The 16,560-nt window shown below is 41.5% G+C and overlaps 1 protein-coding gene across 5 annotated transcripts in view; it reads left to right on the plus strand.

Annotated features, from left to right (window-relative positions):
• DCC (DCC netrin 1 receptor) overlaps positions 1–16,560 on the plus strand; it is a 1,201,728-nt gene that overhangs the window by 1,024,113 nt on the left and 161,055 nt on the right. For all 5 annotated transcript variants that reach the window (XM_085629855.1, XM_085629864.1, XM_085629892.1 and 2 more), the window contains exon 13: positions 9,635–9,776. In XM_085629855.1, coding sequence (XP_085485981.1) covers positions 9,635–9,776 — 142 coding nt within the window. The remainder of the gene's footprint in view (positions 1–9,634; positions 9,777–16,560) is intronic.

Consider the following 16,560-nt stretch of genomic DNA (forward strand, 5'->3'; position numbering starts at 1 on the left):
GCTGTCACTACTCCCATGTTCGGTACACGCCCAAGCCTGGTACCATCTGGAGGCCTCATGGGCACATTAAACACCTACTCAAAGACATATACTGGATATTCTGCTGTATTGAAGAATTTCCTACTTTTGGAGAAAGCAGGCACAGTTTTGCTGCAATACAAGTAATTATCTTTTGTCAGAAAGGATAGTTAAATACTTGTATAAACAAGTTAGAGCTATTGGCATTGTAAATGAGAATGTCTTTTACCCCGATGTTATGAAGTGGAGTGAATGTATGTGGTGTGGAGTGGAATTATGTGGGTTGGATTTGAATTTTTAATTGTGGAATTGTGTGTGGATTTGTGTAGTGGAATTGTGTGGTATTCTGTGCAGTTGAATCATGTGGATGGTAACTATGTGGTATTCAGTGTACTGGAATTATGTGGAATGTGTTTGTGTGTCACGGAGTGTAAATATGTGGAATGGTATTTTGTGCTGTGGAGTGGTATGTAGTGGAGTTTAATTATGTGGTATGCTGTTAAATTTTGTGGCATTACGTGGAATTCTGTGTTGTGGATTGGATTTATGTGGTGTATTTCGTAATTGTGATGTTGAGTTGAATTATGTGGTGTGTTGTCAAATTATGTAGTGTGGAATGGAAATGTGTGGAGTTGAATTTGTATGGTGTGAAACTGTGTAGCATTGAGTGAAATTATGCTGATGGAATATGTGGCATGGTGTGGAGTATTATTATGTGGATTGTTGCTATGTGGTATAGAGTGGTTTATGTGGGGGTGTATTTATGTGGTATTGAGTAGAGTTTAATTATGTGGAGTTGAATCATGCTGCATTCAATGGTATTAAGTGATCACAGATCAATATCATCTTGTCCGTCTGCTTCCTCACTCTGTGCATGCAACTTAAGAACTTCAAGTAGTTACCCCTAAACACAAGACACCCAGTGACCAAGGCCCTCATCACCAGCCGACTGAACTATGGCAACACCGTCTAAGTAGGAATCGCCTCACACCTCCTACAGAGACTTGAGACCATACAGACCGCTGCAGCCAGACTCGCTCTTGGCCTTCCTCGACAAACCCACATTGCACTCAACCTCAGGCAACTCCACTGGCTCCCTGTACAGAAGAGATACAAATTCAAACTGCAGACCCATGCACACAAAGCTCTACACACTTTTCTCCTTCAATAGCACAACTTCTGCATCACAGACTTGTGTCTCCAGTAGCAACTTTCAACCATAACAAAGTAGCACTCAGAGAATAGCCTATTTTCTGAATCTGTGCAAGGCTGACATCTTTATCAACTTGAAACATGAGACTCCCTAGAATATGAAACATTTCAGAGTGTTTATAGATAAGTCTCTCAAATCTATATGCTCCCTATTTCTGATCTCTATCACAAATGTTCATTTCCTAGCGCTAACGTTTTTCCAGTGGTTGTCATCACCAGCACTCATTTTTGGAGACTTTGACTCATTTTTCATCATCAGAGTTTGACCTGGAGCAAGACAGAGAACATCTGAAAAGGGAGAATTCTAGGAAAACAGTGACAAATGGAAAAAGCAGGGATGAAATAAAACCTATAAAATTGAGATAATCGGACAAAAAACGTAGACTGGTGTAAGTAATAGGTATGAGGAAATGCTGGGGATGCATTTGGCATCCCCAGCATTCATCAGCAGCGGTGATGTGCTCCTAGGTGCACCTGCACTTACGCATTTTTGGGGTTTTTACAAATTAAAAGGCATAGCCATGTGGAGTAAAAGAATGTTCTACTTACCTAGTGCTGCTTTACTAACATAAACATTCAGGAATGATTCTTTGATGATGTCTATGGGTTAAATCTGATTGTGGCATTGTTCACCAGAAAACCTTTGTAAGCATTTTCATTCCCCACTTCATCCATGTTTGAGAAACTACACTCAGAAGAAGGAGCGTGATAGCAAAATTCGAAGGCAGTAAAAAATGTGCATCTCACAAGGTTAGTTTTGCAAAATAGGCAGATCAGCATGGATGAAGAGGTCATAATAATGATGGGCTGGCATTGGCTGACTAAAACAAATGCAGTTAGTATGCTTTTGCAGTAGAAGTCATGGCACAGGCAGCTAACTCGTGAGAAAGTGATCCACCTCTGAGGGTTGTTAACATAAGGTAGAGGATGGGTAAGTAGCTTTGAAGATTGAAGGGGAAGGCCCATTAGAGTGCTCGAGATGAGAAATAACCCCTCCTCGAAATGTGATCATTTGGGGGTTTTATGCAACCAACATACTTCTCCCAGGAAATTGGTGTTGTCCAGTTGCTTGCTGAATTGAGTTTCTCTCTTGCAGATACAATTGGAACCAACCTAAAAATTGTGGCTGAACAAACTGAGTGTGATTCACTTTTGTAGCATGAGTCGAACAAGACCATAAATGTGAATCCAGTATTTGTAAGCACCCCGGCGCTGGGGGCCGTTGGGAAGATTAAGCGAGCTATTGCCCAGAGTTGCATGGTGCGGGTCTGACCTGCCGCCGGTGCCGGGGATCAAACCATGATCCCCAGCGTCCGGCATCAGTCGCCCTGGCTGCTGCGCCACACCATAGAAATTAACAGTGCTCGAGATGTGTGTTGCAGTATTGTGCGGATGATCACAGTGGCTCTATTTGTGTTTCTGGTATGGGTCAAGCATAGGAAATGAATCATACCACAAGTGCTTGATTTCAGTTGGTGGTTGCTGGTGTAGCACACCAGCACTCATTTTTAGGGACCGGCAGTACTGGTTCCTCATCAGATATTTACTGAGTGCAAGAGAGGTAAAATAAACAAAGGGTAAGGAAGGAGGAACAGAAATATGAAAAATGTCACCAAATGAGAAAGCAGGAACCTGCAAGAGAGAGATAAAGGGATGGCGAGTGTCTGGGAGTGGATCAAAGAGGTATGAGGTGGATTAAAGAGTATGCAGCCTTGGTATTTGGTGTGCCGACATTCACCGGCTGGGGACTCCTGAACAGAGATTTGAGCTTCAGCACTCACTCTTTTACAAATTAAGTGCTGCATGTCCCATCCAGTTGTGCATTATTAAAAGTTTTTAAAAGAGATGGTACATTCCAAGTGGACTTTAAAACTTTCTCTTAATTGCATATAGAGGAATAAAACTGTAAGGAATGTATTAGTGAACTGAAGAAAAGCGTCATTAGTTTAGTTTTTTTTAATTTAGTTGGAGGCTAAATTTTATTATTCAGTATTTAATCCTGCAGATGCATTAGGGGAATGTTAGAGCACAGTGTCTGGATAATAAAGGAGACTCATTTGGTTGTATTTTGCATATTATTGAAATCAACGTCACCTCGCCTGGAGTATGCCCTTGCTGAATTTAAAATGATTAATAAGCTGTGCACTACTTTTGTTCTGAATTGAAGCATTCAGAAGTTGTCTCTGGGTTAAAGTGCAATGTTTACTGTCAGTCAAAAAAGAATGCTGTCCATTGTATTGTGAAGAATAAAAACAAATATGACAGATGGAATCAGTGAATTTTTCTTAGCCACTGGTAACTAGTCAGGCTGGATTCCAGTCCATCGTAATTTGTCCACTGTGCCACCTCAGATTAGACCCCGCTATATGCAAATCAGCCCAGGTCCAGCTTCAGTGGGAGTAGTCCAGCCCCAACCACCAGGCCAGGTTCTCTCTGAACCAGAACATGTGCAACCCAATGCCAGTTTCGGCCTATTTGGGCCTCTTCAGTCAGGTGCAGCCTTGTTCCAGTGGCGCAGTGAGCACTGCATTCATGGTATTGGGAGCTTACTGAGAATTACCATAGTACTTAAAGCCCAAAATAGGACTTTTCATTATGGGACATCAAATGTACCCAACAGTTTAAGCACTGCATGCACTTCTGTATCCTGCCAGTCAGTCATCAGTGAAAAGTCATCTGGGAGCTGCAGATGGGTTTGTTTTGGTATTAGCATAGCACTTACTAACTGTGACGAGGTGCTATAGTACTTTGCAGACTGGCAGCACACTACTCAGTGGATACCCAATGTTAGTAGTTTAGCCAAGCATAAGCACATAAGCAGTTGCGGCTGGTGCAGGTAAGAGCGGTTGGGCAGGCTGGGGGGAGAAAAGCCGGCAGACGACAAGGGAAAACAAAATAAAACCACTTGTGCTCGCTGCATCGCCGATTTTCTGATGTGACGAGCACAAGGTAAGTGTTTTTCTTTTTTAATACATTTTATTTTACCTCGTCATCGTCTGTCGACTTCACCCCATTCCCTGCCTCCGCCCCACCACTCTTACCTGCAACGGCCAAACTGCTCATAAGCTTAGTCAAACTGTCCCCATTCAAAGTTATGCAGGTATGTGTACCTTTCTGCACATACACAAGTGAATGTTGGTTCCATGCCAACAAGTTAATGAGATGCTTTAACATTTAGATGACATAACTAAATAACTTAGGGGAAGGCTAGTATAATTGAATCACGTCTTCAGCTTTAGAGACATTGCTCTGATGCCACTTTGCAACCAAGGGTATATCATTGCATTCATTCCATGAATGCTTGAAAACCTGCTGTGCGGGGGGAATTGTTCGCTTGCAGAGGGCGGGAAGCGGTGCAGCCCCGGAGACCAGATATTCCCCTCGCGGCACTCAGCTATCCAATAGAGCGAGCACCAGGGACTGCCTTCTATTTTTCTTCTGTAAAGAGAAGGCATCCCAGCACTTCCCAGCCCTGGGCATTGATTTCCTGGAAGCGAGCAGGTCACGTGTTGAGTACTATTAATATAAATCCTGGCTGCAGAGAGTGTCCCGCAGCAGGGTCCATGGAGACGAGATGGAGCGGATACTGACCTGTTACAGCAATGGCAACAGATTGGAGGTATCAGCAGAGGGACTGAGGATGTGCGGTGAATGCATTACCGTCACACATAACGTGACCTTGTACATTAGGAGCTCAAGAACTGACAGCTGCCTTTCCAGGCACTAAATGGGTTAAATCATTTCCACTCGAAGCATTACAGTGGAGGACACAAGTCATAGGACAGGGAATAAGAGTATTGAATCAGAGTGAGAATGACTCCTCGTATGTGAGTATGAGTCATTCAGTGTTAGCAGAAGAGACTAAAGAAGGACAACCAGAGTGGGATGGTGTCTAAATCAAATATGACCCAAACATTTGAAGCATGAAGTTGTCTGGATCAAATATGACTAGTTTCCTCCCACTCCTCGAGATACAACAGCTCCAAGTTTATTTTTAATTGCAGTTAATAGCAGGAAGCTCCTGCTGGTGATTCAATACTATTCACTTTGCAAAACACATTAGTTGCCTTGAGGACTTTGGTCAAAATATACAGCTGAACAGTTCTTAATTTGAGCTGGTGGTTTCCGGTGCTTGGCGCCGGCACTTGATTGACAACACCAGGGATTGTGACAGTCTGCCACAAGGTGGCGTGTGAGGCTAATTTAGAGAAGGCCACAACAACAGGTAATTATTGCTGCCCAAGCCCTCCTTATAGCTTTGGGGCCTGAAATAGTCAAAATGATCACACTTGTAGGAGTGTGACGATTAGTAGTTGTGTTGTTACTACCATTGGCAGCATGGCAGGGGCAATGTGTGGCCTCCTGACTAGAGCCCTGGCATTTATATTTTTTTACAAACTAAGCACTGCTGCTGAGGTACGCATTGTATTAGAAAATACGCCTCCAAATAATGCACATGCAATGGGATGTTTCTCTACTGCCATCTTTATCAGGACTTAAAGGTGAGGAGTTAGTGGATTTCTGCAAATAATGAAGACAACCAACTGATTGTATCACCTTCAAAGCATGGTGGGGGGGGGGTTCACTCCTGCCTGACAATGGATGTGGATGGCACGTGGACTCACTATGCTCCAGGGCTAGAATACTGTTGGAAGCGTGGGAGTCCCAGAGTTCGAGGTCATCTACCCCGAGGACGGTGCAACCCTCGGGGTGGTACTCCATTAGAGAGTTCACGAGCCAGCATGTGCATAGAGGGCGCACTGTTAGAGAGCCCAAGCTGAAGCGAAGAGTGTGTAACTGAATCAGGCAGACACATTTGAAAAGAGATCTATTATCTCACTAGAAACCAACCGAAGCTTGAAGACTGGGCCCTATTTTCAACGTGACATATGGTACTGCAAAATACAATTTTCGAGGGTAACAAACCTGAACAGCATCAAGTAAATTGGAGCCCTCCAATCCGTATTGGACTATCAGCTCTACCACTTCATCAAGGTGGCTTCAAGGCAGACTGCTAGGATGTGGTAGAGTTACCAAAGCTTAAAAAGTAAATATTGATCAATTACCTCTTCTATGGCAATCCAAAGTATTTGAGCATCAGAAATGAAATTGGGACCAAACAAATATTAGAAGTGCACTGCACACATCCTCACAGCCTAATATACAGCAATAAATAAGGATTTCCACAGAATTAACATTTTAGGTTGATCTTAAGTCCAGAAGAAATTAGGAACTTCAATGCTACAATTTATTCATGATACTAATGCCTGTGATAGTGTTCATATCATAGTGTTAATCTAAATAACTGACTGACATATCCACATTCATATTTCAATATACTAATTCACCACTAATCCTTTATAGGTTTCGGAGTAGGGTGCTACTTGCCAAAAAAGCGCTTTGACACCTCGTCATGGGTAGTAAGCACTATATAAATGCAATTACAATACAATACATTATACTGCGTGCGTCAGAAATAATAAGACCTCTTGATGGTGAGTTTGTGATTTTGCATCCTTAGTTCACAGCAGGACATGTGGTGGTAGTGTGCAGAGGCCCAGAGGAGGGTACGGTGACGGCTGTCCAGACAATAGAAAAATTGTGATTTCTTATCTCATTACTTGAAAAGCACGTAACTATGTGGGAGTTGTGTTGTGTGCTAAATGCAGCCTCCAAGATGATGATATGTATGTTGTGCCCTTCCATGTGGATGGAGTTTTGGAGCTGGACAAAGTGTCTTTCACAGAATACATGGTGGCTTCCAAAGGATGGATGCAACCACAAAGAAATAGACCCTACTAGTGGTGGTACTAGCCTCACACCAAAGTGAGACTGCTGAAATGCAGGTGTGTAGTCTTACAATGCTGGTGCGTTGCTATTCAGCAACCTAATGACCATTACCAACCTCATGTAAGCAGCAGTTGACAATGTGTAGTTTACACTGATGTACAGGTGAAAAGTAAAACTGCATGCATCTATAAAACTGACCTACACACAGATATGGTCTTGCTGTGACCATCTGTCATCTGGATCTGTTGGAATCTGCTCCGACCTTGTAGTTGCATGCCACCATGTTATAGGAAGGACAAAGTCCAACTGGGCAAAGACCAATAAATGGTTCATGAGCATGAAGATGAAAATATAAAGAGAATGGATTGTAATAGAAACTAAAGAGAGTATGGCGAGTCACACCACACATCTGGTAGCTCAAGGAAGTGCTAGATCAAAATTAGGAAGACACTCAAAGGACTTTTACATGCATGGAACAACGTACCAGTGACAGCGGTGGAGACATAATAAATAAACATATTGAAAAAGGATGAAGATGGACAAAGACCTCACACTAGTTATGATGTGTGGTGTGAATAAATCTATTTATTACCACCGTAAGAAAGGGCATTATTTGTATAATGTCCTTACCCTCATTTTTTCTGTTTGTTTTGCTGGATATTGGTCTCATTGCTATGAGACATGTAAGCAGTGTCACAGTGTGTGCTTTCTTCTTCAAAGATGTACTGTTTTAGTTTTCGCATAATTGGGTTATTTACATTTTCAATAAGGCCATGGTGAATGGTGCAGAATATGTTACAGTGGCATAGAACATGTATGTGTGATAAGGGAGCTTCCATGTGTGTGTACACCAGCCATATATATGACAAAGTGCACAGAGGTGGTCTCTGGAGTGGCTCCAGAGACCACCATTGTACTTATGCTAGTCTGTAACTTAAAAGTTAAAACTACAGTACCAAGTTGCAAGTTAAAGTGCCTTTGCCATTTAGAAAACCCTACTTGTGCATGTTAGCTTCATTGCTCCTAACATGTACCTTGTAATCCCACATGAACTGTAAAAGTAGGGCATGCTAGACATTAAGGAAAAGTATGGCCCCATAGTGAACAGTTACACACAGCTGAACAAGGCTCCGGCAGCCAGTGGAGAACAAGGACTATTTTGGATGAGCATTTTGGGAAGTTTTCATCAAACTGAGATGGGAAGTGCCACCAAAGGGTTTTGGGATTTAGTGGGAAAGTATTCAGGACTGGGTAAAGGAAAGTCTCCAGTCACAGGCTGGTGCACAGGATAGGACTGACACTGCATAACCACCTCCTCTGGACCAGGGAAACCCACATCTGAAAAGAGTCAGACTCTGCCTGACTGCTGCAAGAAGAAGCCTAAAGACTGATGGTCACAAACAGTGAAAGGAACTGCTTTGCAAGGGTCAAGTTCCAGCTACTGGAATGCACAAGTCAGAAGGGCTCTTGATTCCAAGAAGGGCTTTATGACCACCGTAGTTTGCAGCCCACGGGAATCCTGAATAAAGAGAGACATCGTGCCCAGAACCTGTCTTGAGATCCTGGAGCAGTTGAGGTGACCATGAGTGGTGTTTCCAGCACCAAGAACTGATTGAGACCTAGCTCCTGAATTTAGATCTCGGCAGACGGGCTACTCTGTCACAATGGTGACGGAAATCCCGTTCGCCGAAATATAAATCTTAGAGGCTATAATGGGATTTATATTTTGGCAGACAGGATATCTGTCACCATTGTGACAGAGTAACCCGTCCTCCGAGATTAATATCAGGCCCGTAGTCAGTTTTTACCTCTGTATGACTGGGTCAGGCAAGATATACAAGTTTGTTCCACTCTGTGGTTTTTGTTGCAAACAAAAAGGTTTCACCTGGACCTTGTGTGTAAAGAGATCCTGCCTTCTGGACTCCTGCCCAGCTACAGCTTTCATGCTTGTCCTGCTGGCGCAGTCTGAGAATCAAATAAGTCACTAACTCCAATGGTAAAACCTCAGCGGTGAAGCCTCCTCGAAAGCTTGGAAATTGTCCTGAAAAGAGCCTTTGTTGCTGATACTGAAGACTTCAATGGGAGCAAGACAATAGCGTATCTGCTAGAGAGAAGGTATCGCTGGGACCTCAGTTGTCATAAAATCAACAATTTTCCAGCTAAGAGTCAACGCTAAAAACAATTGCAGCTTTTCGGAATTTGAATAGCTTTCAATAGATTTTTATGGAAGTTGCAAAAAAATAAACATTGTAATTATGCAAACTCCTATCAATGCTGCAGGTATGTTACTTATAATTAAGTAGTCCTTCAGCAATTAAACTGCTGATTAAGCCTTCCATTTCCACACAAAAAATAATTTGCAAAAACAATCTAAGTGACTAATCCTTCACCCAAGAAAGCACTTTGTTTTGTTTTGTTACCAAAGTCAACTGCATTACAGGCCCTGCCCCCATTGTACCTAACCAAATAATTTATTGCACTTGCAAATGTGTCGAGCTCTGCTTTAGCTTCCGCTCAGATGTTTTTATCTCTCTTGTTACTCATGTTTATATGCAATGTCTGAGTTTGTCGCCTTACCAGCTAACAACTTCTTCCTGCTATCTTTTGTTTTCAGAGCATCAAAGTGAGCTGGCTTCCACCGCCATCAGGCACACAAAATGGATTTATTACAGGTTATAAAATACGGCACAAGAAGACGATCCGCAGGGGCGAGCTGGAAACACTGGAGCCCAATAACCTCTGGTACTTGTTCACAGGTCAGTGCTCACACCGTGGAGGCTGGCGAGACTCTCGGATAAATTAAATGCTTCGGGAATGACGTATCACGTTGAAAGAACATTGATTTTTTTTGCTTTTGACAGGTGACATTTATTGGTCTGACAAGAACAACCTTTATATATTTCATGTTCCATATTGTCATTCGCTTAACACATTTACCCTTGCAGAATTATTTTCTAAATGCATTTGCACTGTGCTCACCGTCCTGGCTGATTGTCCAACAGTGAAATATCACTGTGTTTGCCATTTGGCTAGTCTAGGCCTCAAGTGATGATTTCCACTGAGTAGCATTGGTCACTGTTGACATGTTTCAGTCCAATAAAAATGCCATTAAGAATTGTGGGCCTCGGTTACAGCTTATTTTTGCCTGGTTGAAGATTTCTGACTTAATAAAATGCACAAAATATTTCCAGGTTATATTTGGAAAGCTGTGACTTTTATTAATTTTCAGTCATACTCCTGGAAAACTTTGGAGAGTTAAATGTTCCTATCTAGAAATGTATACGCTGTAATAGTTGAGTTCTACCTGGAGAGATCCCCATTTGTTTGCATTCTGACCGCCGCTGTAGTGCGAGTCTCCTAAATGGATCTCGCTCACACTGATGCTGGTTGGAAATTGGCTTTGAACTGCTATCTTTATTACTCATGTGTAAGCATGTATGTATCTTGTATGTTGGCCCTGGCCCTCTCTGCAGGGTCACCCCCAAACCTTTTGCCTTTAATATCCACTTTTTGGCTGAATTCGTTTTTGTTGGCCTTAGAACTCTGTGCACTTTACCACTGCTAACCGATGCTAAAGTGCTTGTGCTCTCTCCTCTAAACATGGTGGAATTGGCTTACACCCAACATTTAAAATGTACTTATAAGTACCTCGTAAGTAGTGCTACATGTACCCAAGGCATGTAGATTAGATGTTAGTAGTGAACCCTCAGCGCTGATTGTGCCATCCACTTAAGTTGCACTTTAAACATGTCTCAGGTCTATTTGTACTAATTTCATATGAATGTTTTGTGACTTTTAACATTTTTGTCCCAATATAGGTATTTTGTACCAATTCACAAAGACATGTAAGAGTGTAGAAGAGTACTATTGGTATTATTTTACCTACTCTTACATGAATCAGCCAAAGTGTTGTTGTTCACATTATATGCATTACATCTAAAATGTGTTAAATTATAACTTTCAATTGGTAACATCGGGTAGAGAACAGTTTGAGTTTCATACATTTTCTTGGGTCTAAAATTAAGATCTAATGTCAGTTTTGCTCAAACTTATTTCTTTCATAAGATTATGAATGATACGAGTTTTCCGGCATCTACCACCAATGGAATTCATCCTTGAGCTGCCTGGCAGGGTGACAATAATTGTTGTGCTCCACAGCTGGATACCAAAGCTCCCTCTAGAACCTTGGGGATAGAGTGATAACTCATGCTGAAGAAAGTGGCAGACTGTTTACTTCAGAGGTAGTCAAAATTAACTAAAAATTAAAGTGTTCAAGGATGTTCCCTACCTGAACAATTGAGAGAGGGCAGACTCTTGTCTTCCTTGCCCATCATGAGGACTTTTTGAAGTCTGAGAGAGAAAGGGAAGCCATGCTTGAGCAGGGACAATCACAGTAGAGGTAATGTGCCAAATGTTGGCGAATTTGTCATTTTGAATTTTTATCATCTTAGTGTGCAGGGATGAGATAGTCAATGCGCTATCCTATGCAAGTGTCAGTTAGAGGTGGATTAATGGTTTGGCCAGTGCTAGATTGGGTGCTGGTCTCACCAACTGTAGTGTTGTTCATCTCTCTTTTTAGCTTCATGGGCAGACAGAATGCACTGAGAAGATGACAGACATTTTGCAGAGAATGGGAATAAAAAAGATATCAGCTTTATTGTTTTTACTGCCACTAGACTTGCAGAAGTCCAAACGAAATTTAGTTTACACTGGCATAATTTCACATTTGTGGCATTTCGCGTTATGGTTATTAAGTGAAATGTCTGAGATTATGCCCTTATCCCACATCGTGTAATTGAGATTTCATTCTGGTAAAAATCACATTACAGGAGCCTAGGAAAAACGTGAACAAACTATGCGCGAACAGTTGAGGATTTTGACCAGGCTTAGGCTTGTATCTCCGAAATCCAGCTAGATTCTTTCCAGGGCTGTTGGCTCATGCTGTCTAATTCTCCACCAGGAACAGTAGGTAGTAGACGTGTTGCAGTCTGTGGAAGCCTTGCTGTACTGACTCCTGAAGGAATGGGCATTGTGGCATAATAGTGCCCCAGCACACTAGCTGCATAGAATATGTTGTAAGGCTGGGTGCTAGCTTTTAGTGTGAACTATTGCTGAGGATGAGTGGAGGCATTGCTATGGAGCTGAAGTTGCCTGAGTTCAAGAGACCACTAGGACTGGACTGAAGGACAGGCCAAATTGTCACAAGGAGGAAATAGTGGTGCAAAGTTTGTGAAAGGCTGAACACATACTACAAAATGTTATACTGAGTGGAAGACACAGTGCTTGTTATAGGCTAAGCTTCCTTTGTTTCTGGTTCGGGTGGGCATACTTACCCTCCCAAGCAGCTGAAGGAGAGTTTCTGGAGCAAAATGATCTACAGTGAGTACAAATGAATGCAGGATGGAAAGACACATCACATTTAGAATCTATTGGTATTTAGTTTTGCTTACATACCAGTGCAGTAGCCTGAGTCTGTGGTACCCACCAGCATCAAAACACCTGTAGTGTGCTATCAAGGTATCAAAAACTGTAGTGTGCCACTCCAAAAAAACAGCAGCATGATCTTGCGTTTAATCCGTATGATCATTCTAGGTAAAGGAGCCCCCTTCAATTGCCAATGTGAAGAGAAAGTACAACCATGTTATAAAGTCTTTGAGATAAAACATTCATCAATGTGTGGCAGAAGGTAGCTTCTCGTGATAGGAGCTTCCTGATGATGCAAGCTGACTCTATATGTTACCTATTGAATACAGCCAATAAAGGAGGCCAATGCCCCCACTGTTGCCTTTGGTTATCTAGAGGGATCCCAGGGTCTACCATTCACTATAGCAACCACTTATTGTGTGAAAAAGGCTACACACAAAAAATGTAACATGTTTCTCAGTTGCTAGGAAAATAGCATTCAAAGTGGGAGCTGCTAAGAGTTCACAGCTCCCTTTCCAAAGAAATTCAGTCAGACCAATGTTTTTCTGTCTAGTGAGGTCCTCAATGCTACATTTTGGCCAGGTCATGTTTTTTTTAACTTTATGTTTTGAGAGAGATCTCATGTTAACATATTAGGTTTGGTTAGGAGTTTAATTAGTCCCCCTTTGGGGAATACTAATCTTAATAGAAAGATGCCAAGCTGTAGGATATTCACCTTTTTGACCTGGTCTCCATGGAATTGTTACCTTTTGATGTAGCCTATATGTTTGCTGGCTTTAGAACTCTGTGCGCTTTTTCCCTGCTCACAAAAAGTAAGGTGTCTGTGCTCCCAGTTTAAACATGGTTTAATTGCCATACTTCTGATTGTCACATTTACCTTGCAGATAAGTCCTTAGTATATGGTACAAAATATTACCAAGGACCTGTAAGTTACATTTCACTAGTGGTCTGCAGCACCTATTATGTCATTCACCATACTGGCAGTGTAAACATGGCTTCTGGCCTACAAAACATGCACTGGAGTTAGTCAAAATAAACCTCCCTTTTAAATATTAGTAAGTCATCCCTATGTAAGCATTGTAGCCTGCAAGGGTGCACTGTATTTAAAAGTGAGACATGTAGAAAATATTGATATGTCCCTACAGTGGCAAGAGTTATTTTCACTATGGTATAAAATGGCAGATTACATTAATAATACTGTATCTCAAGAAAGAACCAACCAGAAAAATAATTAAACAACTAATTTTAATTGTTATTAGAAATCCAATCCAAATTATGAAATCAATATTAAGGAAAAATACCTTTGAGAAAGTTACCCTTTATCTTTCTGTACTACCAGAAGGCTAATTAGTATAAGTCTCTGCCAGCTGTCTGCCTGTGTCCAGCCTTGGATATGCATGAATAAGGTATGAAATGTCGTCCAGGAGAAAACAATAGGCTGACCTGATTGGGCAGAAGTGACTCCTTTGAACTCAACAGAATATCCATGGAGGGGAATTTGGGCATTTTTTTAACATTACAGTGTCAAATTGTGCTTAACCGGTTTGTTGGCATTCTTAAAGGGGAGTGAACAGGATGCCAGGACAATTCTTGTATATCCACTGTCTGGTTGCTGGACCCTGTTTTTATCTTACCAGACTTCTGTTTCTGGGTTTGTTGTGGGTACAGTGTCTGCTTTAAACTGGATTTTACTGATAGACATTGAGGCCAGTGGTATTACCATAGTGCACTCCCCACACACACACCCCCAGCTTCCCAAGTTGAGTGTGACCAAAGACTTTGGCCATCTTGAAAATACCCCCTCACATGGCATTTTGGGCCTCTTTGCAGGGAGGCGAACACAAACTACTGAAAGTGTGAGTAGCATTGGGCCTGACAACTTTCCCCGCATTGCTTATGATGTGCCTAGGAGTTAGCCCACTCTCACTGTTTTCAGGCATAAATCTGGCACCTCCAGGCATCCATTACAAAACTCTTTCTGGACTTGGGAGATTAAAAGAAAGAGAACTGGTCCTGCTGTATGTAACCTTAGAGGAGCCCTGAATGATTTGACGTGCTCATAGTTTATACATTGCCCTAAGTTAAACCTGCCTGCTCTGTGTGAGGGGATTGAGCTCCAATTAGTGACTTTAAGGGTTCACCTTGACAAGAGTTGTAATTATTCCTTGAGATGAACAGTCAAAAAATAATAACATTTTTTACCTAGGCCATTCTGCACTCATACAAAGTTGTTGAAAAAGCTTGTAGAGAGAATATTATAATTTTAATTAATCTTGTTAAGCCCATAACCTTATATTTTGGAATGCATAAAACATATATTAAAGACAAGAGGCCTTTATCATTGCATGTTTTTATATTGTGTTAAAGCCTATAGGCAGCCATTCTGTCTTATGAAATCTTAATGATTGCTGGAGAAGGCAATACTTGTGGTGTTAACTCATTCTGTAATAAACCTTTGGGTAGAAGATTTGCAGTATGGTAATTTTTATGAGACCCCATTGGAGGATACTGTTTGATGATCTGCAATGCAGATGCCCCGGGAAACCGGATGTGAACTGCTCTCATTGACACAATTGAGACCAAGTCACTTCTGATTAACCTGTCACCCAAATTGGTTTATTTTTGCATGAAAAATTGAGTAGCACAAGTGGAAATTTACTGCTAGCCTGATTATTTTGTTCAGCATGAGGAGACTGCACAGTCATGCCATGCAGGAATGGCCTTTGGTGCTCCCTTTGCAGTGTCTTTTTAATAGACACAGCCGTGGGACCACAAAAGTATTGCCCACCAGACACGAGAAAACTCGTAATTCGGCAGGCAGTGTCAGTAAAGCTTTGGTGGTGTGGGAGCAAGCTGCTGCCACTTCACCAAAGTCGTAACTAGACTCTTCGTCAGAGTGTCATTCACATAATTAAAAATAAAGATATATCATACCAGAGCAATGCAATGCCATTAAAATCATTAAGGATGGTACCATCTCACAGTGACAATCATTAGGGTACGTAATGATTCTCTAGTAAGCTTTTGATTGTCAATAAAGCATTCCAAACTGTTCAAAGGCATCATATGTTAAACCAACATCCCAGGATGGTATTATATTTGATTTTATGACAGTATTACTTAGATAATCTGCAGTTGGGTGACTTGGAGATCCCTTGTGGAATATATGACTTTCATCAAATAACCTTTCAGCGTTCTTACATTGGATTGCCTTAATCAAAGTACAACTTAACAGACAGAGCATCAAAAGCTAAAATCTGCTTCCCAAGTATGAATTGCATCCTTACATGGCATTGTCCTGAAAATAATCTTGGACCCACCATGTTTACAGGCATAGATAATGGCTTATCTAGTTTAATAGGCATTGCTTTTTCAGGTAACATTTTTGACCTACCCTCTGCAATAGTCTTTGTTTGCAACATCCTTCTATATCTTTGAAATATTTTCCTGGTAATATTGATATTTAAAAGGTCAACCTAACAAGTTCTTCCAAACATAATTAAAATGTGTGCCATTTGGAATCCTCTCTGTTTCTTCTAATGCACCCTGATCACTCCCATTCTGAAAGATAGGAATCAATAGACTTGTACAATGTAAAACGTGAAATAGGACTTCAAATGGACACTGGCCTGTGTGCAGTGACGCTGGATTACAGATTGCCAGACCTAACTACCTTAGCTCCTAAATATGCAGGTAAACGTCAGCTTTGGTTTCTGAGTTGCTGGCATGGATTAGGGGGTTATATAGCAGGATAAATGCAGAATAAGCAGACCTAGTGACCAACAAGGCCAGGACTAAAGTCATAGATCCAGTAATTACTTGGTACGTACATACTTCTTAAGAAAAACAAAAATCCTGATGCAAAACAATTTTGAATCCACACCACCTATACAGAGATGGTTAACCAGTACGTCAGGAAGGCATACGCTGGTGACACTCTGGTACGCTTTTAGTAATTTGAAGGCAAAAGGCACACAATTGATGGACGGAATGCAGAAAAAATCAAAACATTCACTCCCAGTCAAGAGATCTCGGTAAAATCCATCATTCTTTTGCTTGTGCCACCCCAGTTTAGACCTGGCCATATGCAAATCAGTCTTGACCCTGTGCCTCATG

Source organism: Triturus cristatus, chromosome 2_1 (assembly GCF_964204655.1).
Source record: "Triturus cristatus chromosome 2_1, aTriCri1.1, whole genome shotgun sequence".
NCBI lineage: Eukaryota > Metazoa > Chordata > Amphibia > Caudata > Salamandridae > Triturus > Triturus cristatus.